General features: G+C 31.1%; 3 protein-coding genes across 3 annotated transcripts; 2 read left to right on the top strand and 1 right to left on the bottom strand.

Moving 5' to 3' along the window:
* Window positions 1-942: 942 nt before the first annotated feature.
* Window positions 943-5,434, top strand: LOC122602628 (ras-related protein Rab11D). Its single transcript, XM_043775223.1, has 2 exons — window positions 943-1,281; window positions 4,791-5,434. Exons 1-2 carry the CDS (start codon window positions 1,049-1,051, stop codon window positions 5,227-5,229), a joined length of 672 nt encoding a protein of 223 aa, XP_043631158.1. The 5' UTR covers window positions 943-1,048; the 3' UTR covers window positions 5,230-5,434.
* Window positions 5,435-10,983: 5,549 nt separating this feature from the next.
* Window positions 10,984-13,715, top strand: LOC122604575 (peroxidase 17). Its single transcript, XM_043777458.1, has 3 exons — window positions 10,984-11,264; window positions 11,890-12,081; window positions 12,956-13,715. Exons 1-3 carry the CDS (start codon window positions 11,052-11,054, stop codon window positions 13,610-13,612), a joined length of 1,062 nt encoding a protein of 353 aa, XP_043633393.1. The 5' UTR covers window positions 10,984-11,051; the 3' UTR covers window positions 13,613-13,715.
* Window positions 13,716-15,557: 1,842 nt separating this feature from the next.
* Window positions 15,558-17,781, bottom strand: LOC122605182 (40S ribosomal protein S6-like). The gene is made up of 6 exons (XM_043778079.1): window positions 17,671-17,781; window positions 17,491-17,555; window positions 16,913-16,970; window positions 16,702-16,810; window positions 16,339-16,611; window positions 15,558-15,944 (listed from the first exon to the last, which is right to left on the bottom strand). The coding sequence occupies exons 1-6, from the start codon at window positions 17,674-17,676 to the stop codon at window positions 15,706-15,708; spliced, it is 750 nt and encodes a 249-aa protein (XP_043634014.1). The 5' UTR covers window positions 17,677-17,781; the 3' UTR covers window positions 15,558-15,705.
* Window positions 17,782-18,916: the final 1,135 nt, after the last annotated feature.

Consider the following 18,916-nt stretch of genomic DNA (forward strand, 5'->3'; position numbering starts at 1 on the left):
AGCTGTTAAATTGATAAAGGAGACTACATCTTCGATCTAAAATAACTCTTTCTGTTTTAAATTTAAATAAAACATATTGTATGTAACTATGTATTAAGAGGGAATTAACAAATAAAGTGGATCCCAATTCAGTTGCAACTTCAGCTTCAGATTGATGGTGCATATGAAACATAGACTGTATGGAAGAAAACCAAGCTTGCAGGTCACAATAACCAGGGGATTGCTTATTCATTTTGTTTATAAAACATACGCTTGACGTATTAGCAATCCAGCACTTTGGTTAAAAGTGTCAATTAGAATGTGGTTTACATTTTTTTTCTTTTACTATACAGAATGGGGCACCACTTGTCCCTGACGCTGTCCCAAGTCGCCCTCTACAACCTATTATATGGCGTCATTTAATTGCCTTCTTTAAAAGAGTTGTCCCGCTGCACCAAAATAAAGGGGCAACTCCTTAGATGAGGCATCGACACATGATAAAACATAGTTGGTTTTTAAGTTTAAATGATATTTAATTTGCTTTTACTTTTATTGTTTAGTTTGATTGTGTTTAAATGAAGAATGCTTATGATATATATTTGTTATAATTGTAATGTTATCCCGTTCTTTAATCCGCTATTTGCTTTAACGTCCGTTACCAAATACAAGCTTGCGGGGCTTGCGGGGTTCGGGTTTGATTCGGGCCTATTTTTTTTTTTTATCATTTTTTTAATGTTCTCGACGATAGTATTGGTGTAAATAAAAGGATAAAAATATGTATATCCAGATACAAAATTATATTCAAATTTTGAAAAATCAAAGATAACAAAAAAAAAATAGTTTTTTTTTCGTAAAAAATAAGTAGTTTTTAGATAAAAGAGTGAGCCGCCCAAGAAACAACAAACAACAAGTACAAATGTCAAACATCCCCTTATATATATATCATTGACCATTATTTTACTTCTTCATTAAACACTCCATCCATTTTCTTCACATTTTAGATCCCCACACAAATCTCCATATCTATCAATCCTTATATATTATATATATAGATATATAGATATACATAATGGCAAGTGGTGGTGGATACAATGATCCAAGTCAAAAAATAGACTATGTATTCAAAGTAGTGCTGATCGGTGACTCAGCAGTTGGAAAGTCACAAATACTAGCTCGATTTGCGAGAAATGAGTTCAGTTTGGATTCAAAAGCCACCATTGGTGTTGAGTTTCAGACACGCACTCTTGTTATCCAACATAAGTCTGTTAAAGCTCAGATCTGGGACACTGCTGGTCAAGAACGGTATAATATATATATATGTGTGTGTGTGTGTGTGTGTATGTATATAAGTATGTGTGATCTTAGTTTGTTTGTACTTAATTTAAGATTGTTGTTTGTAGTACATGTAATGGATAATATATGTGGTTATGTTGACTTAGATCTAAGGACTTTGATTAGCTAGTAGTCTGAGCTGAGCCGAGCCCGACTAGTTTAAATTTTAGGAGTTCGAGTTCGGCTTGTGATGAATTAAAGAAGCTCCGACTCGACTCGATATCGACTTGTGTCAAAATAAACTAAATGGGTAAATGGGGGAATCTAGCCCCGGTACCACATTTGGATACCCACCAACTCACCCTGTATGAGTCATATGATGCCGGTACAACCGTACAATAGTTCTATCCTAATCCCCAAATGATCTGGGTGCCCCGAAGGATTGAACCCGTGTCTTTAGAACTTTACATGTAGGTTCCATTGGTAACGGGTACTATAAAAGAGTTGTTTTTTTGTGCCATTGAACTTTGGACCTTAAGGTCACCAAGTGCTTCTCTTACCACTAGGCCAACTTCTTGTTGGTAAATAAACTACATGAGTTAATGTTTAAATGACTACTAATGTGAAATCCAAATTGATTAACTTGGGCACTTAGGGATTTTTAATGCTATTATGTTGGTTGCTAGGTTTTTTCACGATTGGCACGTAACTACGTAAGTCTTTAGAGACGACAATCAATTGTTTGATTTAGAGTTTGAGAAGTCTAACCTCGTTTTCCATGTTCTTGGAGACAACGATTCATCTGGTATTGGATATTGGGTGTGAAGTATACAGATGTTGTTCATTAAACAATCTTTAATTTCGTCCTGGATTTAAACTTTTAGATGTGTGTGGATAAAAAGTTGATCCATGGCTTCATGGATGACTACTTATTATGTGATTTTTTTGTTGAAGTTAGAAGGATTATACATGATTAAGTCCGAAACTTTCTCTGATACCTAGTGTATATATTCAATCCCAATAATTTTGCCGCGACTGATGTCCAATCTTCTTTTTCGCCCCTCTACTTTTGATATTTTATTGGCAGTTAATCAGAAACTTCAACAAGTTTCTTGATATCTCTATGAAAGTTAGTCCTGATTTTTGAAACGGTCATGTGCATTTCATTATCATTTCAGAGAAAGCACACTACTCCAACACTCTACCGCTCCGATTCCCCTTGATCCCTATCCTTGTGTAACATTTTTAATACTGCGTAATTCTTAATTGACGTACAGTTAGTATGTTAAGTAATTTACTTTTTCTATATTTTTTTCATATGGAGCTATTTAGGAGGTTTTACACATCAAAAATGCCCTATGGGAAACTTTTGACCCATATTACCCCTTTATCTAGTATTTTAGCACACTTTACCCGTTAGAAATAAAACTATAAAAGATAGCCTAAATAATGCCATTCCATTACAACTGGTCAAAAATTGCCCCCTCTACTTTCTATTACAGGTGTTGCTGTGATTCTTAGATCTTAGTTTACTGACTATATGGAAGTAGTTAGATCTGTGTCTCAAATTAAATTGATTGGGTTTACTATTTGATCTTAATATGGTTTGTTTATGTCTACTCTGTACATAAATGTCAAGTTATTAGAGCTTTTTTAGACCATTTGCACCTGTTGATCAGGCTGTAATTTAGGAATGGCAATGGGTCGGGTTCGGGGCGGGTAGTGTCAAACCCAAACCCGATAAGAAAAAGGCTACCCGATACCCATCAGGTACCTTATCTGGGACCCCATCGGGGATAAAATATTACCCAAAACCAAAACGATACCCGTTAATGAACCCGAAACCCGATCCGATAACAAACTAGTTGTCTTCTTCGAAGTTACTACTGACCATTCTTCAAAGTTCCTGTACAAAGTCATAAATAGACAATGCTATCAATATTTTGTTTCCTGAATAAGCAATTTTATACTACTCGTAGTATATATGAAACATCGAATTACCATAATCAATCAAAGGAATCTAAGCTTTTATCCTAATGAACCTAAAAAAACATAAAGAAAAACTTAATCTCAAAAAGTTAGAAACGGAGAAACCATGTGATTTTAGTAGATGGATTGGTGATTTTATAGTGAGGAAGAAAGTTTCACTCCGTGATACAGAGTGTTTTTTTTTTTAAACTCATTAAATAGATGAAAATATATATATATATTTTCTTTTTAATATATATATATATTATCGGGGCCGGGTCGGGATAAGCATGCCCCAGTCTCTGCCCCGAAAAGAAACCCGATAATTGCCCCGAAACCCTACCCGGTACCTGATAAGCTTGCCCCGCCCCGCCTCAAAATTTTCGGGTTTCGGGTTTCCCCATCGGGTTTGGATTTTTTTGCCATCCCGCTGTATCCACCACTTGACCTCAAATATTTGTGATATATTTAATTTTTTAACATATAACATTGTTATATAGTCTTAAACCATATGCATCCCATATCCCCATGTGACTGAGAGTACTTATTCTTCTATCCAGAGTTTACACACACAAATGGATAAGCATTTGACTTTTACGAAGGGTTTTGTAATCTGTTTTACCTGAACTTGTCTTTATTAAGAGTTATTTTGATTCAGATCTGGTTGCCTACCAATTTTGATATGATATTTTGAAATACGTCTCTTCATCATTGAACATAACTGATCTTGCTGATGAAGCAGTTTCACGTGTACCAAGTAACTATTAGACCGTGTGTATATATATATATATATATATATATATATATTGTGTTAGTTTAGATTATGTCATAGTTTATAGTTCAAGGTAGTCGAATGTAATAATTCATGGTAGTCGAATGTAATTTGTAATTCTATAAATTAATATCAATGAGAAGGGAAAACCCTAAGGGATTTATTATCATCTTATAGTAACCACTTAGCCATTGAGGTCATGATTTTCGTGTGAACAAAGGCATAAGTAGTAACTACTGTACAAACCACCCCCGTACTTACGATCGTATTACCTGTTGATGGCTATGGGAGGTTGTTCATACTAGGCAATACTAGCTGCCTTTGATTCTTTGTAATCTTTGACGTCATTCATATTATATAAATGGAAACCCTTTTCCAAAAAAGAAAGATTTACCTCTTTGTCCCTGTTGTTAAGTTTCAACATATCTAGAGTAATTAGTTAGTACATTAATTTAAGGTGAAAATATTGATCCATTTACTTATGAATGGTTGCTCAGGTTATGTTGCATTTCAAACTAGTGAAATGGATAAACTCGGCAGGAATTAGCTGAAAAGGGAAATGGTTGAAAGTTGCCCAAAGTGTAGTTTAAATGCATTCAATCACAAAGTATTTCAATAAATATAACTATAATAGTTTGGACAAAAGGCGTTTTGGGTCGAATCAATCCCACCTCATATGTACAAAAAGTTAACTTTTGCAGCTAGGACCTGTTTTGACCCATTACCAGACCCGTCATTTAGCACCTCTAACCTTGCTTTACATGTGATTTTCTAACAATGCTCGATTTATTTCGTGCAGGTACAGAGCTGTGACAAGTGCATACTATAGGGGAGCAGTAGGGGCCATGTTGGTATATGACATAACCAAGCGCCAAACATTTGACCACATACCGAGGTGGCTAGAAGAGCTTCGTAACCATGCCGACAAGAACATTGTCATCATTCTAATTGGAAACAAAAGTGATTTGGAAGACCAACGAGCAGTCCCTACAGAGGATGCCAAAGAGTTTGCTCAGAAGGAAGGACTATTCTTTCTAGAAACATCAGCACTTGAGTCAACAAACGTAGAGGATGCATTCTTGACTGTTTTGACCGAAATCTTCAGAATAGTCAACAAGAAAAGTCTCGCTGCAGGTGACGAACAAAATGGAAACCCGGCTTCTTTAGCTGGCAAGAAGATTATCGTCCCTGGTCCGGCACAAGTGATTCCAGAAAAGAAGATGTGTTGCACATCATAAATTCATATTCATAATACGAGTAGTAGTAATATTATTATTATCATCATCTACGGATATATCTTGTTATGAACGGGTTACTTGTTTACATTTCTATTTTTGTTTGTGGGTGGTGCTGCTATTTTTTGTGCAAATTTTTTCATTGCTGTATGAAAGGTTGTAGAGAGCACAACTTAATTGAATGATGTATTTACTATCGTGTTATTAATTCCTATGCTTGGAGAACTAGAATCAAATAGATCACTGAAATATGTATGGACGTGTGTATATTTAAGGGTCGGCCACTCGGCCTTGCCGCCTTGGTACCAGGCTGATGCAGGGCATCAAATCTACAAGTGCATCAAACTGGTTATTCAATCTTATTTCTGAACATTTATACAGAGATACGAGGGAAGTAACAAGGCTGCCTAATTCTGTTTCAGTTAGTTGATGAAAGAACATCTTTTAAATTCCATGTTTACTTCATTCGTCTTAATTTAAATGTCCAAATTTGATTTACGGAGTTTTTCTTTAATTTTGACCATAAGTATTTTTGTATAATATAATACTTAATGAAAATTGTATTAATGAAAAATACATTTAAAGTTTAAACTATTTATATATATTATTATATAACACAAGTTAAAAAAAAAGAATTTAAAATTCAAAATAGAATATTTAAATTCGGACGAGAATATTAAATTAAATTGTCATTATATAGTAAATGTCTAAATAAACCACATGCAACCGACTTCTCTATATTTACACATTCACATAATACTAGACTAAATTTTAGATCCGTGTTCAACACTAGACACGAAGTTTACGATATTATCAATATTATATGTTTATACATTTAATTCATGAAAACTTATAATTTTGAACGTATACGATTTTAAGTGTTACACTTAACAAGTTGAAGTACAATAATCACAAGTTCGTCGTTGTCATTATTAACTAAGACATTATGATGAAATTATCTGTCGTAGTCATTCCACAAGACATATGCTACAATAACTTCTCTATTATAAAATTTTTGAAACCAGTTGTACTCATGATTTGATATTATTATTAAAGATAATTAGGAATTAAAGTATTATTAAAGATAATTAGGAATTTAATATAAACATACTAGTGATCATTAACTTGATATTCAAGTATATGTATTTGATCATAATGCAGACTCATAACATGAATAGGTTTACTTTCAATCACATGTCCTATGATAATTATATAACTATGATAATTATATAACAATTAGGATTGTTTTCATATTATTTGATAACAATTAGGATTCTTGATTTAAGTGACAACTGAAACTTTAAAAAATTAAATATAAATACCTTTTGTAACATTTTTAAAAAATCTCCTCAAGTTGGTGCTAAAAATAAATATAAATTAAGTATTGAGGGCTAAAAAATGGAAATTATTGATAGAAAACAAAAAAGTAGAAATTAATGAGTTTTTTCTACAAATTAATATAAATAGTAATATAATAATATATTTGGATAATGATTATTAGAAATTTTAATTTGTAGCTAATCTAAATGATGACATAAGCAAGAGTCAATTTAATTAAATTGAACGATTTGATTGGTTAATAATTAAGTCATTAGTTCAACTGTCTTATAGTATATATTAAGATTAAGATTAATATTAAGATTAAGATTCTTCTTTCAAAAACATAATACTATATTCATTACTCACCAATTTGTTGTAACCTTTAATTTAATTCATAGTTTTTATTTTCTAAAGTTGTAAGTCTAAAGTTTTATTTGTTTAATAAGAATCGACGTGAGAATATGGTATCTATTTTTTCTAAGTTCCAAAACGTTAAACATAATGTTTGTTAATTTAAAATTTTAGCAGAGGCATTAGGCATATATATGATCTTTCGTCAAGTGTTACACGGGGACGGAGCTAAGGCACTGCCCCCATTTCAATCTTTATATTTGTAATTTATCTTTATATAAAATAACTTAAAAATACATACAAATGTTACCTTCGTTGCTATAAGACTATTATTTGGAAGTCATTTGTCTTCGAAGCATTAGTTTTGAAAAAATTCTTTCCATTAGAAGAGTAAATAGCTTGATTTGTTTTGATTTTTAACAGAAAATAAAAAAGTTGAAGAAAATGTTTTCTTTGTTTGAGAAAGTGTGTAAAATGTGTAATAAATTGATACGGTAGCTGTATGCAAAAAAAATATTTTCTTTCAAATTATTAATATATATTTATCACAAACAACTATCAATAATAATCATGATAGTCATGTAAGAAAGATATATGCAAGTTAATTCTTTAATAAAAAATTATATATTTTGGGTTTATTGCATTAATGTTTACATGATTAGCTCGTAATATCATTTCTTTTAGGGGTTCATTTTCTATTATCGAGCTATGGCTGAATTTCTTTTTTTTTAACATTATCGGAGATGACTCTTATAAATATGATAAACAACTTTTAAATTTGCTCCCTTATAAAAATATTTTTGACTCCGTTCCTGGTTACACCCGTTTTTTTTTTTCATACGTCTTACTGTCTTAGATATCATATATGTGCATGTATTTAAATATATACATACATACATGCACGACTTGACCATCATTAACTTAATAACTTTTTTCAATGTTTTGATACTATCTTCATGTATTATGATTATTTATTTATTTAATAGCTTCATGACAATTCTTTGAAAATTCTGTTGCTATGCATGATCGTTGCATACATTTTATAAGTCAAAAGTCTCAAGTCAAAAGATTTTATAAAAAATCATTATCCTTGGATAAATTTCGCAACCCCATAAACTTCTCCTACCACACAACTAGATTTGATAGTTGTTGTTACTGTTATTAATGTTCATATTGATTGGATGTTTGGTGGACATTTTAGATTAATAATGATTTGAATATTACATAGAGAAGCTTCTTAGTGGAATTGTGTGTTACCATCAATCACTATATTAAATTGGAGACGATAAGGTTTGATGCCTGCTTTTAAGACATGGTCTTACCATAAAACTTTTGGAGTTGATGTGATGTGATGATATAACTTAGAAAGAAACATGTTGGGATCTTATGAATCAATTAAGATAGACTCGGACCATGTCCAATGTATATATTTACTAAAACATTTCCTAATTCCAATTGTAGTCGTTGCAGATGCAAATATTTGATATTAAGATAGATCTAATTAACAAAGCATTAAATATAATTTACAATCAACATAAGATTGTGAAGAAATTTTAAAAGTATAATATTAATTAAGAATAGGGTTATTTACTGAAATGGTACCTGGACTATCCACCATATTACTGATTTCATACCTATAACTTTAAAATTACTCTCATCATACCTCAACTTATCAATTCTCCACACGGACGATACCTGACCTAACGGGCGTCAGTTTGGCCGTTGAGTTGGGGTATGACTACGGTAAATTTTAAAGTTTAGGTATGAAACCAGTAATATAATGAATAGTCCAGGTGTCATTTATGTAATTAACCATTATTTTTATTATTATTATTATTATTATTATTATCATTATTATTATTATTATTATTATTATTATTATTTCTTGTAAATCCTATTAATTTCTAATGGAAGTGATGTTTTTACTGTTATTATTATTATTATTATTATCATTATTATTATTATTATTATTATTATGGTTGTTGTTGTTGTTGTTTTAATTACACAAAGTATTATTTAGGAATAAATAATTTTAAAAAGTACATTGATATTTTTTGTAAATATTTACTTTTATTTTATAAAAAAATACTTTATTTTTATAAAAAATATTGTAAATATTTAGTTTTTTTATTAAAAACTATTAATCAATCAAATTATAGATCCATGATGATTTTATTTATTTCATATTTAGTTATATTTTATTTAAAAAAAATAAGTAAATCGGAAGCAGTACATTAATTTCATGTAAAGCATTGATAAATGAATGTGAAGTCTTGAATGGATACCACCACATGGAGTTGATTAAATCTGTCTTGAATGGATACCACCACATGGAGTTAATTAAATCTGTTTTGAGCTGATTCAAACCTTACATAGTAATTGTAAAGGTACTAATGCAATACAAGAAATTGTGATATTCTTTCCGGTTCACCCCTTTAAAAAAGAATATTGAAAAATATTTTTTATAAAAATAAAAACTTTGTACTAAAAATGATCTTTTATAAAAGAAAATATTATTTTATTAAATAATAAATTTTATAAATAATAGTTTTTGAAATATTAATAGTTTTTAATAAAAAATTAAATATTTACAATAATTTTTTTATAAAAACAAAGTATTCTTTTATAAAATAAATATAACTATTTACAAAAAAAAAATATCAATGTACTTTGTGTAATTAAAAAAAAAACAACCATAATAATAATAATAATAATAATAATAATAATAATAATAATAATAATAAATAATAGTTACATAAATAATATCTGGACTATCCATCATATTACTATTTTCATACCTAAAACTTTAAAATTTACGGTAGTCATACCCCAACTTAACGGCCAAACTGACGTCCGTCAAGTCAGGTATCGTCCGAGTGAAAAATTGATAAGTTGGGGTATGATGAGAGTAATTTTAAAGTTTTAGGCATGAAACCAGTAATATGGTGGATAGTCTAGATACCATTTCAGTAAATAACGCTTAAGAATATAATATTCCTTGAAATGTAGATGGTTGATTTATACAAGAGTAGATCTTTAAAGTTGAAAATTATGAACGGGGATATTGAGTCCTTTATTCTATTTGTTGATGGATTCTTAATTATATTAAAAAATATTTTAATGGTTTAACTCTACAAACTTTAACAATTTTAATTTTAGATTGAAAATTGTAAGAACTATATGTCAAACGTAATGTTAGATGCACATTATGTGTATGTTACTTTAACTTTTCACTTTTAAGAATTTTTTCATATCAATATCAATTTAAAATGACATGTTACCTTAAATAATTTTATCATTAAATAATTTTTTATTCAAAATAATGAATTTATGATAATAAGATGTAATACCATATAGTTCCAATATAATTCTTGGACATAGTAAATAATGCTTCACCTAATAAAATACTATTAATGTAACAAACAGATAAAAGTAGTGGTTTTCTCGAAAAATTATCAAACAATTTATTTAAAGGGAAAGATTAGGTAAAACATGTCGTATATATCTTAGGTAAATCAGGGGTAATTATGTAAAATTCAGTGGAGTTTTTGTAAAATTCAAGGGAGGCTATGTATGTTTATTAAATTTAAAGGCCTAATTTGTAACATTTTTTAAAGTGGCAGTACCTAAGCTTAGGTAAAGTCTGCAGTACGGATCATTTTTTCGTTATTTAAAGGTGTTTAGGATTGCAATAGATTTACGCTTAAAAACTGTGTTTAGAAATACATGTCTCAACCTTTCTTTTTTAAAACCACGTTTTATATCTTTGAAAACGCAGATAATTAATTAGTTTGTCAAACATTTTTTGTCATTATTTGTATTATCTAAATTTAAAGCACAACAACAAACACTCTCTAGCTGATAAGAAATTTGCTAACACTTGTGTTGAGCTATTTCATTTTTCATAAATCAAAACATTGTAATAATGTTATGTTTTTAAAGTATACTATTTTAGCAATCTTTACTTCTATTCTAACGCAAAATTACAAATTGGATGTTGTACAAACCTTATCCCCTACTTTCACCTATACATTGAACCACAAGTCATATATAAAACATACTTCTCTTTTCATTTCATTTATTCATTATAAAGGTATAACCACACTTATATAAAACCACACCCCCATAAACCTCTTTATTTTTCTTTCTAAACAATGTATCTCCCTTCTTTTTGTCTGCCTATAATCTTCTTCTATCAACTTACCGCAATCATGGCCGCATCGTCACCACTCCGGCCCGGATATTATGCCGAAACTTGCCCGAACGCAGAGTATATTGTTAGAGATGTTATGAGAAAAGCCATGATCAGAGAACCAAGAAGTGGTGCTTCTGTCATGAGGTTTCAGTTTCATGATTGTTTTGTTAACGTACGTAAGGATTTCTTCATTTTTCATTTTTTGTTCAAAAGTAGTTTTCAATATGTAAATACTTATGCTAAATGATGTTGTTCTCATATCTATTTTTAATGAAGTAAAAAAGTTTTCAAACAATCTTTTTTTTCTAAATTAAAAACAATATAACAGCATCCAGTTAGACTCTTTGCAGCGCTCATCATTTTCGAATATATAAAATATGAATCAAATTCATTTTCTAAGTACCCATTAAATATTTAGTAGTAAAGGTGTATAGACTTTGATGTCCTTCTTACATAAACTAATGTTTTGTTATTATTTTTAATCGATCAAATTAACTAAGAATATTATAATAAACATTACGTCTGCAACTTCATTGGTACAAAAGACAACTTAATTATACCATTGGGCTACAACTTATTGGTCCAATATTTGTTTTGTTACTACTTTATACTTTAACACAAGTCCATACAAATTTTTTTGTTGATGGATCAACATGAATAATTATGTACTATTTTTGTCACATAACGAGGAGTATCGGAAAACATTTCTGAATTTATTTTTATGTTCGAAATTAATATAGTTTATTAGTTATTATATATACACAGTAATAAATTAATGAGTGAGTTAGTTATAACAGGGATGTGATGGATCAATGTTGTTGGATGATACTCCAACCATGCTGGGAGAGAAGCTATCTTTGTCCAACATAGATTCGTTGCGATCGTACGAGGTTGTCGATGAAATCAAAGAAGCACTCGAGACGGCCTGCCCTATGACTGTTTCTTGCGCGGATATCATTATCATGGCATCTAGAGACGCTGTCGCACTGGTAACTATACATTTTTGTTCTTTTTGTTACTCATATCTATGTTTGATTTGTAGAGTTGGTTCTGATATAGTAAGTGTATTTAATTAGGGTGCATCAAAGTATAAAAATTATGCATCGTAGTCGTGAACTCACATAGAGACGAATGTTGATTATGGCCCACCACAACCTATAAGACTCTCTATTTCTATGTTATCTCTGATGCGAGTATTTTTGTATATCATTTGTCGTTGAAGTTTGTTAAAAAATAAAGATTTTTTTGAAGGATGTCATTACCTAAGGGCTTACTTGTCCTGACCTAATGTATTTTTGTTTTTAGTTAAGGTAAAAGGATATGTAGAAATATGTAAGGATGTTTTTATGGTTGGAAATAAAATTATAGGATTTGAAATATTTATAAGGATGTATAAGGATTTGTAAGGATATGATGTGACAGTTCAAGGATGCCTAAGGACGTCCTTAGCATTGGAGACAACCTTATATTTCTGTGATTTATTTTGTACACCTTTAGTAATATATAATTTGTTTTCTGGATTTTAACAATTGTAATAATAATTTTCAAAATATAAAACCAACAACATCTTACAATGTCTCATGACAAATTGACAATAACATGAGACAAAAGCTTGTGCTAATAGACAAAACATTAAACTTGCTGGCGTACGTACAATCAATAATGTGACCAAGATACAATGCATTAATTACTTAAATTACCATCAATATATAAGTAAGACATGTAATTTGAATTGTATCAAGTACAATGAAACTGAAAAAAGGAGTATGTTCAAAAATCTTCTTAGATAATCCTTTTTTTGTATAGTTAAATTATTCATGCCAACTATTTCTGATTTTTTTGGGGGTTGTTTGTTTTAAATAGAGTGGAGGTCCGGACTGGGAAGTAAAATTAGGAAGAAAAGACAGCCTTTTCGCAAGCCAAAAGGATGCAGATGACATAATGCCGAGTCCAAGAGCTAATGCAAGTATGCTCATCGATCTTTTTGCTAAATACGACCTCACGGTCAAAGATTTAGTAGCTCTTTCGGGTTCTCATTCAATTGGCAAGGGACGTTGTTTCTCCATTGTGTTTAGGCTATACAACCAATCAGGAACCGGGCGCCCTGACCCCGCCATCGAGCCTAACTATAAGAAAATGCTAAACAAACTTTGCCCTCTTGGTGGTGATGGTAATGTGACCGGGGATTTGGACTTCACGCCTCGTGTCTTTGACAACCAATATTTTAAAAATTTGGTGGATGGAAGAGGCTTTTTGAATTCTGATGAGACTTTGTTTACTTATCCGAAAACTAGAAAATATGTCCAAAGGTATAGTGAAGATGAAGCCGAATTTTTTAGGGATTTTGTGGATGGGATGATAAAAATGGGGGATTTGCAATCAGGTCGACCCGGGGAGATTAGGAAGAATTGTAGGGTGGTTAACGGCCAGCCACCAGCTGTTAGCGTGGTGGTCGGCGAGGGATGGGAAGATAGAAAAAGATCGAGTGAGTCTCTAAGCGTAAACTTTACCATAGAATGATTATTACCATGAGAATGGATAATTTGTAGCATCTGTTTTCATCTTATAAAATTAATGATTTTCTAAAGTTCTTAATATGAAGATTAATTATCATTCATTAAAATCTATAGTTCAATCCACTCAAAATTAGATTAATACTCGTTTGCTTGTGATATCTATATGATCTTATAATCACGACTTCGCGTCATATATTTGTAACATGAGATACAGAGTGAAAGAAAAGATGGGAGAGTCGAATACTGATAAAGATCGATTTAAACGCGTTAATATGGCACATGAGAAAATTAAAAAATAAAATTGAATTAAGAGAAATCAATGTACACATATGTCATAAGCATAAAGTGAAGATGACCTAACATGGTCCGATATCATTTGGTCTATGAAGGGTATAAGAAAACATCATTACAAAACCATTAATTGGTCTACGACTCTATGAATTAGGTCGTTTTTTTTTAGTACCATTTTGGATATTGATGTAAAATCTCCAATTCTTTTGATATATCAATGTCAAAAAGTTCTTGCTAACGTCCGTCTATAAGACAATAATGGTACTACTGTACCATTTCCATAATTCCATTATCATAGTATACAACGAGCCGAACGGTTAATGGCTTATTGTTTAGGTTTATACAATGATTTTATATTAAGGTTTGAGTTTCACTCCTCATATTTGTGAATACAGGGATAATTTGAGGTATTTTGAAAGATCTGGATTTCATTCTAGACATTCGAGTAGTTTAGCAGATCAAATAATGAATACTACTTAACTGCTACGTTGTATTGACACCATACAAGTGAACAACCCTAATGTAGTATTAAGTCATTCCCTAGAACAAAAGGCACATAGACCAAATACTTACATAAGCATAATAACCGTTTCAAGATGATGACAAATGTATGAATGATACATAAGAAAGAGATGTCGTGTCTCATTTTTTCACACACATTTCGCTTTTGAAGTGCGTAGTTGGTTTGCTTGACTTTAGTGTACCCTGAAAAGTGACAAGGAAACATCTCTCAAACGTTCTTTTTTTAGTGCAATTTCGTTATTTTGACACTAAAGAATGTGTCAAGCCTTTGGTTTGAATTTTAGGAGTAAAACAATCTCTAATCTTCAAAAGAAGCTTTGAGATGGTTGAATGGAATCACCAAAAGGTTCATTCATGAAACTGTCTTGACAAAAAACATAGCATTAATCGTAATTTAAAACAGATGGGAATGTATGGTGATCTTAAATAAGTTTAATAATTATGTAGATAAATCACATATGATTACGTTCAGCAATCAGCAGAGCTAAAAGTAGCAGGTATTTGGAGTTGGGAGTTTCTTTAAAACTTAAATTTTCATTTATATAAACGTATTTGACGAGCTAGCCATAGTTCATGTTCACTGAAGATAATAAATATAAAGAAAACATTATTTAATAATTCATATACTCTGTAATTAAGAAATTGTTTGTAATTTTCATTCTTAATTAAAAGCCACTTCTAATAATAGATACGCCAAACAATTAGGGTGAAGTAAAACCCTGTCTTTGGTGAGAAAATTTAACTTGGATTATTTGTGTAGAATAGTTCTATTGCAATCTGGACATAATCAGTAATAATTTGGGCAGTGGAACCCATTTGTTCTTTAAATAGTTCGTTTATTTGATTCACTTTTCCACTTAACTCGATCATAAATCAGTTCTATTTGTGGTGTAAATTTGTAGGCTTCTAGATGCACTTATACATTAGTGTCATAACATACCAAACAAAACACTGAAAGCCGTTCAAAAATCCAATATCAACCAGGAACCATATCCACACTTAGAGTATGAAAGGTTCTGTTCAACTATGATACTACGATAGTAGTTCATAATTATGATAATTTTGATGTGATAAAACTACTGGCATAATGCATAACACAGATAACAAATAAGCAAAGCATAAAAAATACACAGCACTTAAGTAAATAACATAGCTTAATTTGATTCAACAATCAGTCATAAGAACTCATAATAGATAAGGTAAACAAAACTAAGGTCTCATTGTTCAATATAAGCAAAACCATCAAAGATTTAACACCCCAAAACCGAGTCCATACCTAGTAACTTAAGCAGTAACGGATGGCTTTGAAACACCTGAAAGCCTGGACCTCTTCTTGGCTAAGCTCTCGCTACGCTTTTCTCTTTGCTCCTTCAATCGACTTGCAAGAAGCTTCTGGTATTCTGCAGCCTCTGATTTGGCCTTTGCAATCCTCTTCTTCTTGTCAGCAATTCTAGCCCTCTTCCTTTGCAGAGTCAGTGGTGTCACCAACCTTTGGATCTTGGGAGCCTTGCTCACTTCCTTCCCTGTAAGGAAGTACCACATCATTCCAATTAGTTAGTCGCAATCAAATAAATTTGCAAACTCAACATGTTATTATATTGGCATCTCAGCTGGTTGTAACCTCAAACAGGTTTAGATCAATAAACCAAATAGAACCGTATGAAAACTCCAATATTGTTTCCATAAAAAAAACTAGGATAATACTAACAAAAAAAACTTAATGTGTGGGTCAACCAAACAAGCGTGACAGACTGCCAGGCCTGTATCCTTGGACAATATGTACCCGAAAAGATGAAAGCATCAGCTCAAACCGATTGCAGCCAAATGCCATACAGAAATTTACATTCTAATACTATAAAGTGTATCTGAAATCACATGATCATACAAGACTAATATGAAAGATAGTTAGGTACTAACCAGCCTTGTTGGTGAAAGTGCGTCTGTAGGTGTTGACGTACTTCCTAACGTCATCATCTTTACCAAGGTTGAACAGCTTGCGGATCTTTGAAGCTCTTTTGGGACCTCTCATCCTTGGCTTCTCAATATCAGTTAGTCCAGGTAGATCATTGTCACCCTTCTTCACAATGACCAAGTTCAAGACAGAAAGATCCTGGCTGACAATGCATCCACGAACAGACTTCCTTCTACGCTCACCATTACGCCTACCAAATCCCCTGAAGCAAGGAGTACCTGAGAATTGAAGTCACAAAAATTCAATCAGTTAAGTGAAAAAAAACAGCTATTTATGTAAAGCCATACTCGATATTGTTATAAACCAACCTCGAACAAGTAGAAGACGAACACGTCCTGGAGTCAACACTCCCTGCTTCATTGGGAAACCTTGCTTGTCACATCCTCCCATAATCTTGAACACGTACCCCTTGAACTCCTGTTATCCACAGCAAGAAATATACTTCTAATGTCACCATTTAAGATAAGAATTCAATAGAGCCAAAAAAATGTACAAAAATCGACTAAAAAATAACTTTACCTCTCCAAGTGCATCTCCACTGACTTCCTGAGAAATCCTCTTGTCGTAAAAAGCTCGGCTGTACAAATTAAGTTAATTAAAGCACAGTCAAGTCAACTTTCAAATAGCGTCCAACAAAAACATATATGCTTAACAGAAAGAAAAAAAATGAAACCTAAAAATACCCAGAAGTATCTTGCAACTAACAAGCTATAAACATCCAAAAAAAAGTTGAAAGATATCAACTTGGAGGCTTTCAGGTTATCAAAATATTAAATTTTAATATACAAATGAAACAATTTTCCTACTTAATAACATCTTAGCCATATAAATGTCTAAGTGACACTTCATAATTTTTTTCATCAAAATGTGTTGTTATCTATTAAGCTTTCTAGGATTCAAATCTATAGGAATTATTATTTTGATATATGTAAAGTTTACTGAACCTAACAACATTCAACAATCACATTTTTTAAACTATCAGCATAATATTATTTATATAAATAATTATGCATATACATATACAACAAACACACACAGATATATATAAGTATAGAAATACAGGAGAAGAGAGAAAGCAAAAGAAAAGGAGAACTAACAGCTTTTGGTCGTCATCAATTTCGAGCTTTTTCTGGCATCCAGTTGTTGGATTTGCAATGTTGAACTACAATAAAAAAAAAAAAAACATTTTAAGCATATTATTATTATTATTATTATTATTATGCATTTTATGTGTTTTATGAAAATTAGAGTTTGTAAAAAGAGAGGAAATAAATTACCTTCATCTTCTTCTTCTTCTTGTTTCTTCAGATACAGAGAATGCGGCCGCCAAGAAGGTTTGATAAGATATATAGATACAGGAAGGATGATATGATATAGATATTATTAGGGTTTTTATGGTAGACTCATTTTATATCTAGGTATTGGTATATTTGGGCTGTTGGGCTTTCTTCGTATTCTTGATGGGCTTTTACATCTTTTCCTCACAGGCTCCCTCCCATATGGTTTTTAACTCAAGTTTTTTTTTTTTTTTTTAAAGTTGAAATTAGATCTTGTGTGATTTTGATTCGATGTTGATGTATAATTTGGTCATTCAAAAAAATTGTATAGCTATGCTTATAAGTAATGGTTTCTGATTAAATATTAGATTGTAAATACCAAGTGTTAGTATTTTAATGTGAAAATGTGCTTAAGAAATTCTATCCAAATTTAATTCAATCTCCCATTAAGCTATTAATATTAAAACGGTAGGGTTAATGTGAGAATCAAAATATAGGAGAGAACCATAGGAATCACTAGTTTTCTTTTCCCTTTCTCCTTTTTGGTGTGGTTTTTTAATTATTATATTTTGAATGTTTTTTTACCTTTTTATTTTCTTTTAACAAAAACCTATTAAAAAAAATTGTAAACAATCATATGGGTTTCGTGTTGAAAACGTATCGATACAGTACGGGTGTTGCCCTTATCCGTTTTAAAGGATCTGTCACCCGACGTATATGGGAATGGTGTGGATTTGATAGGCGACGATCTAAGAGATGGTGACGGTTGTTACGGTATGAGCGTAGCCCTTAATTCTATGGGCTAAGCCCTTAGAGATGGTTTTTTAGTGGTTTTCACGGTCATCACCATTATTATAAATATTTATCATTCTAATCATTGAACAAGTAAACATATGATAGTTTTCCATTTTAAGTTATTTGAAGAATACGTATATTTTACTTAAATGTATGTGATTTAATCTAATCGGGGTATTTTTTTTTTCACGGAAAGAATTTGTTTATGTGTATAGACACTAAAATACAATGAGATTGTACCCCTTATTTTGGTTCTGTAACATTTGATGAAGTTATATTGTCGACAACAACATGAAAAGGTTTAACCTTAGAATCAAAATGAATGATTAATTATATTCATGAAGATAAAAAAAAAAAAAAGGTTAAGATGATAAGTAATTTACACAATGCTGAAAATTCATCATCGTCATTCGTAACAACAATTTTCCGTATATGAAAATGGTAGTACCGG

The sequence above is a fragment of the Erigeron canadensis genome, chromosome 6 (assembly GCF_010389155.1).
Source record: "Erigeron canadensis isolate Cc75 chromosome 6, C_canadensis_v1, whole genome shotgun sequence".
Classification (NCBI taxonomy): Eukaryota; Viridiplantae; Streptophyta; class Magnoliopsida; order Asterales; family Asteraceae; genus Erigeron; species Erigeron canadensis.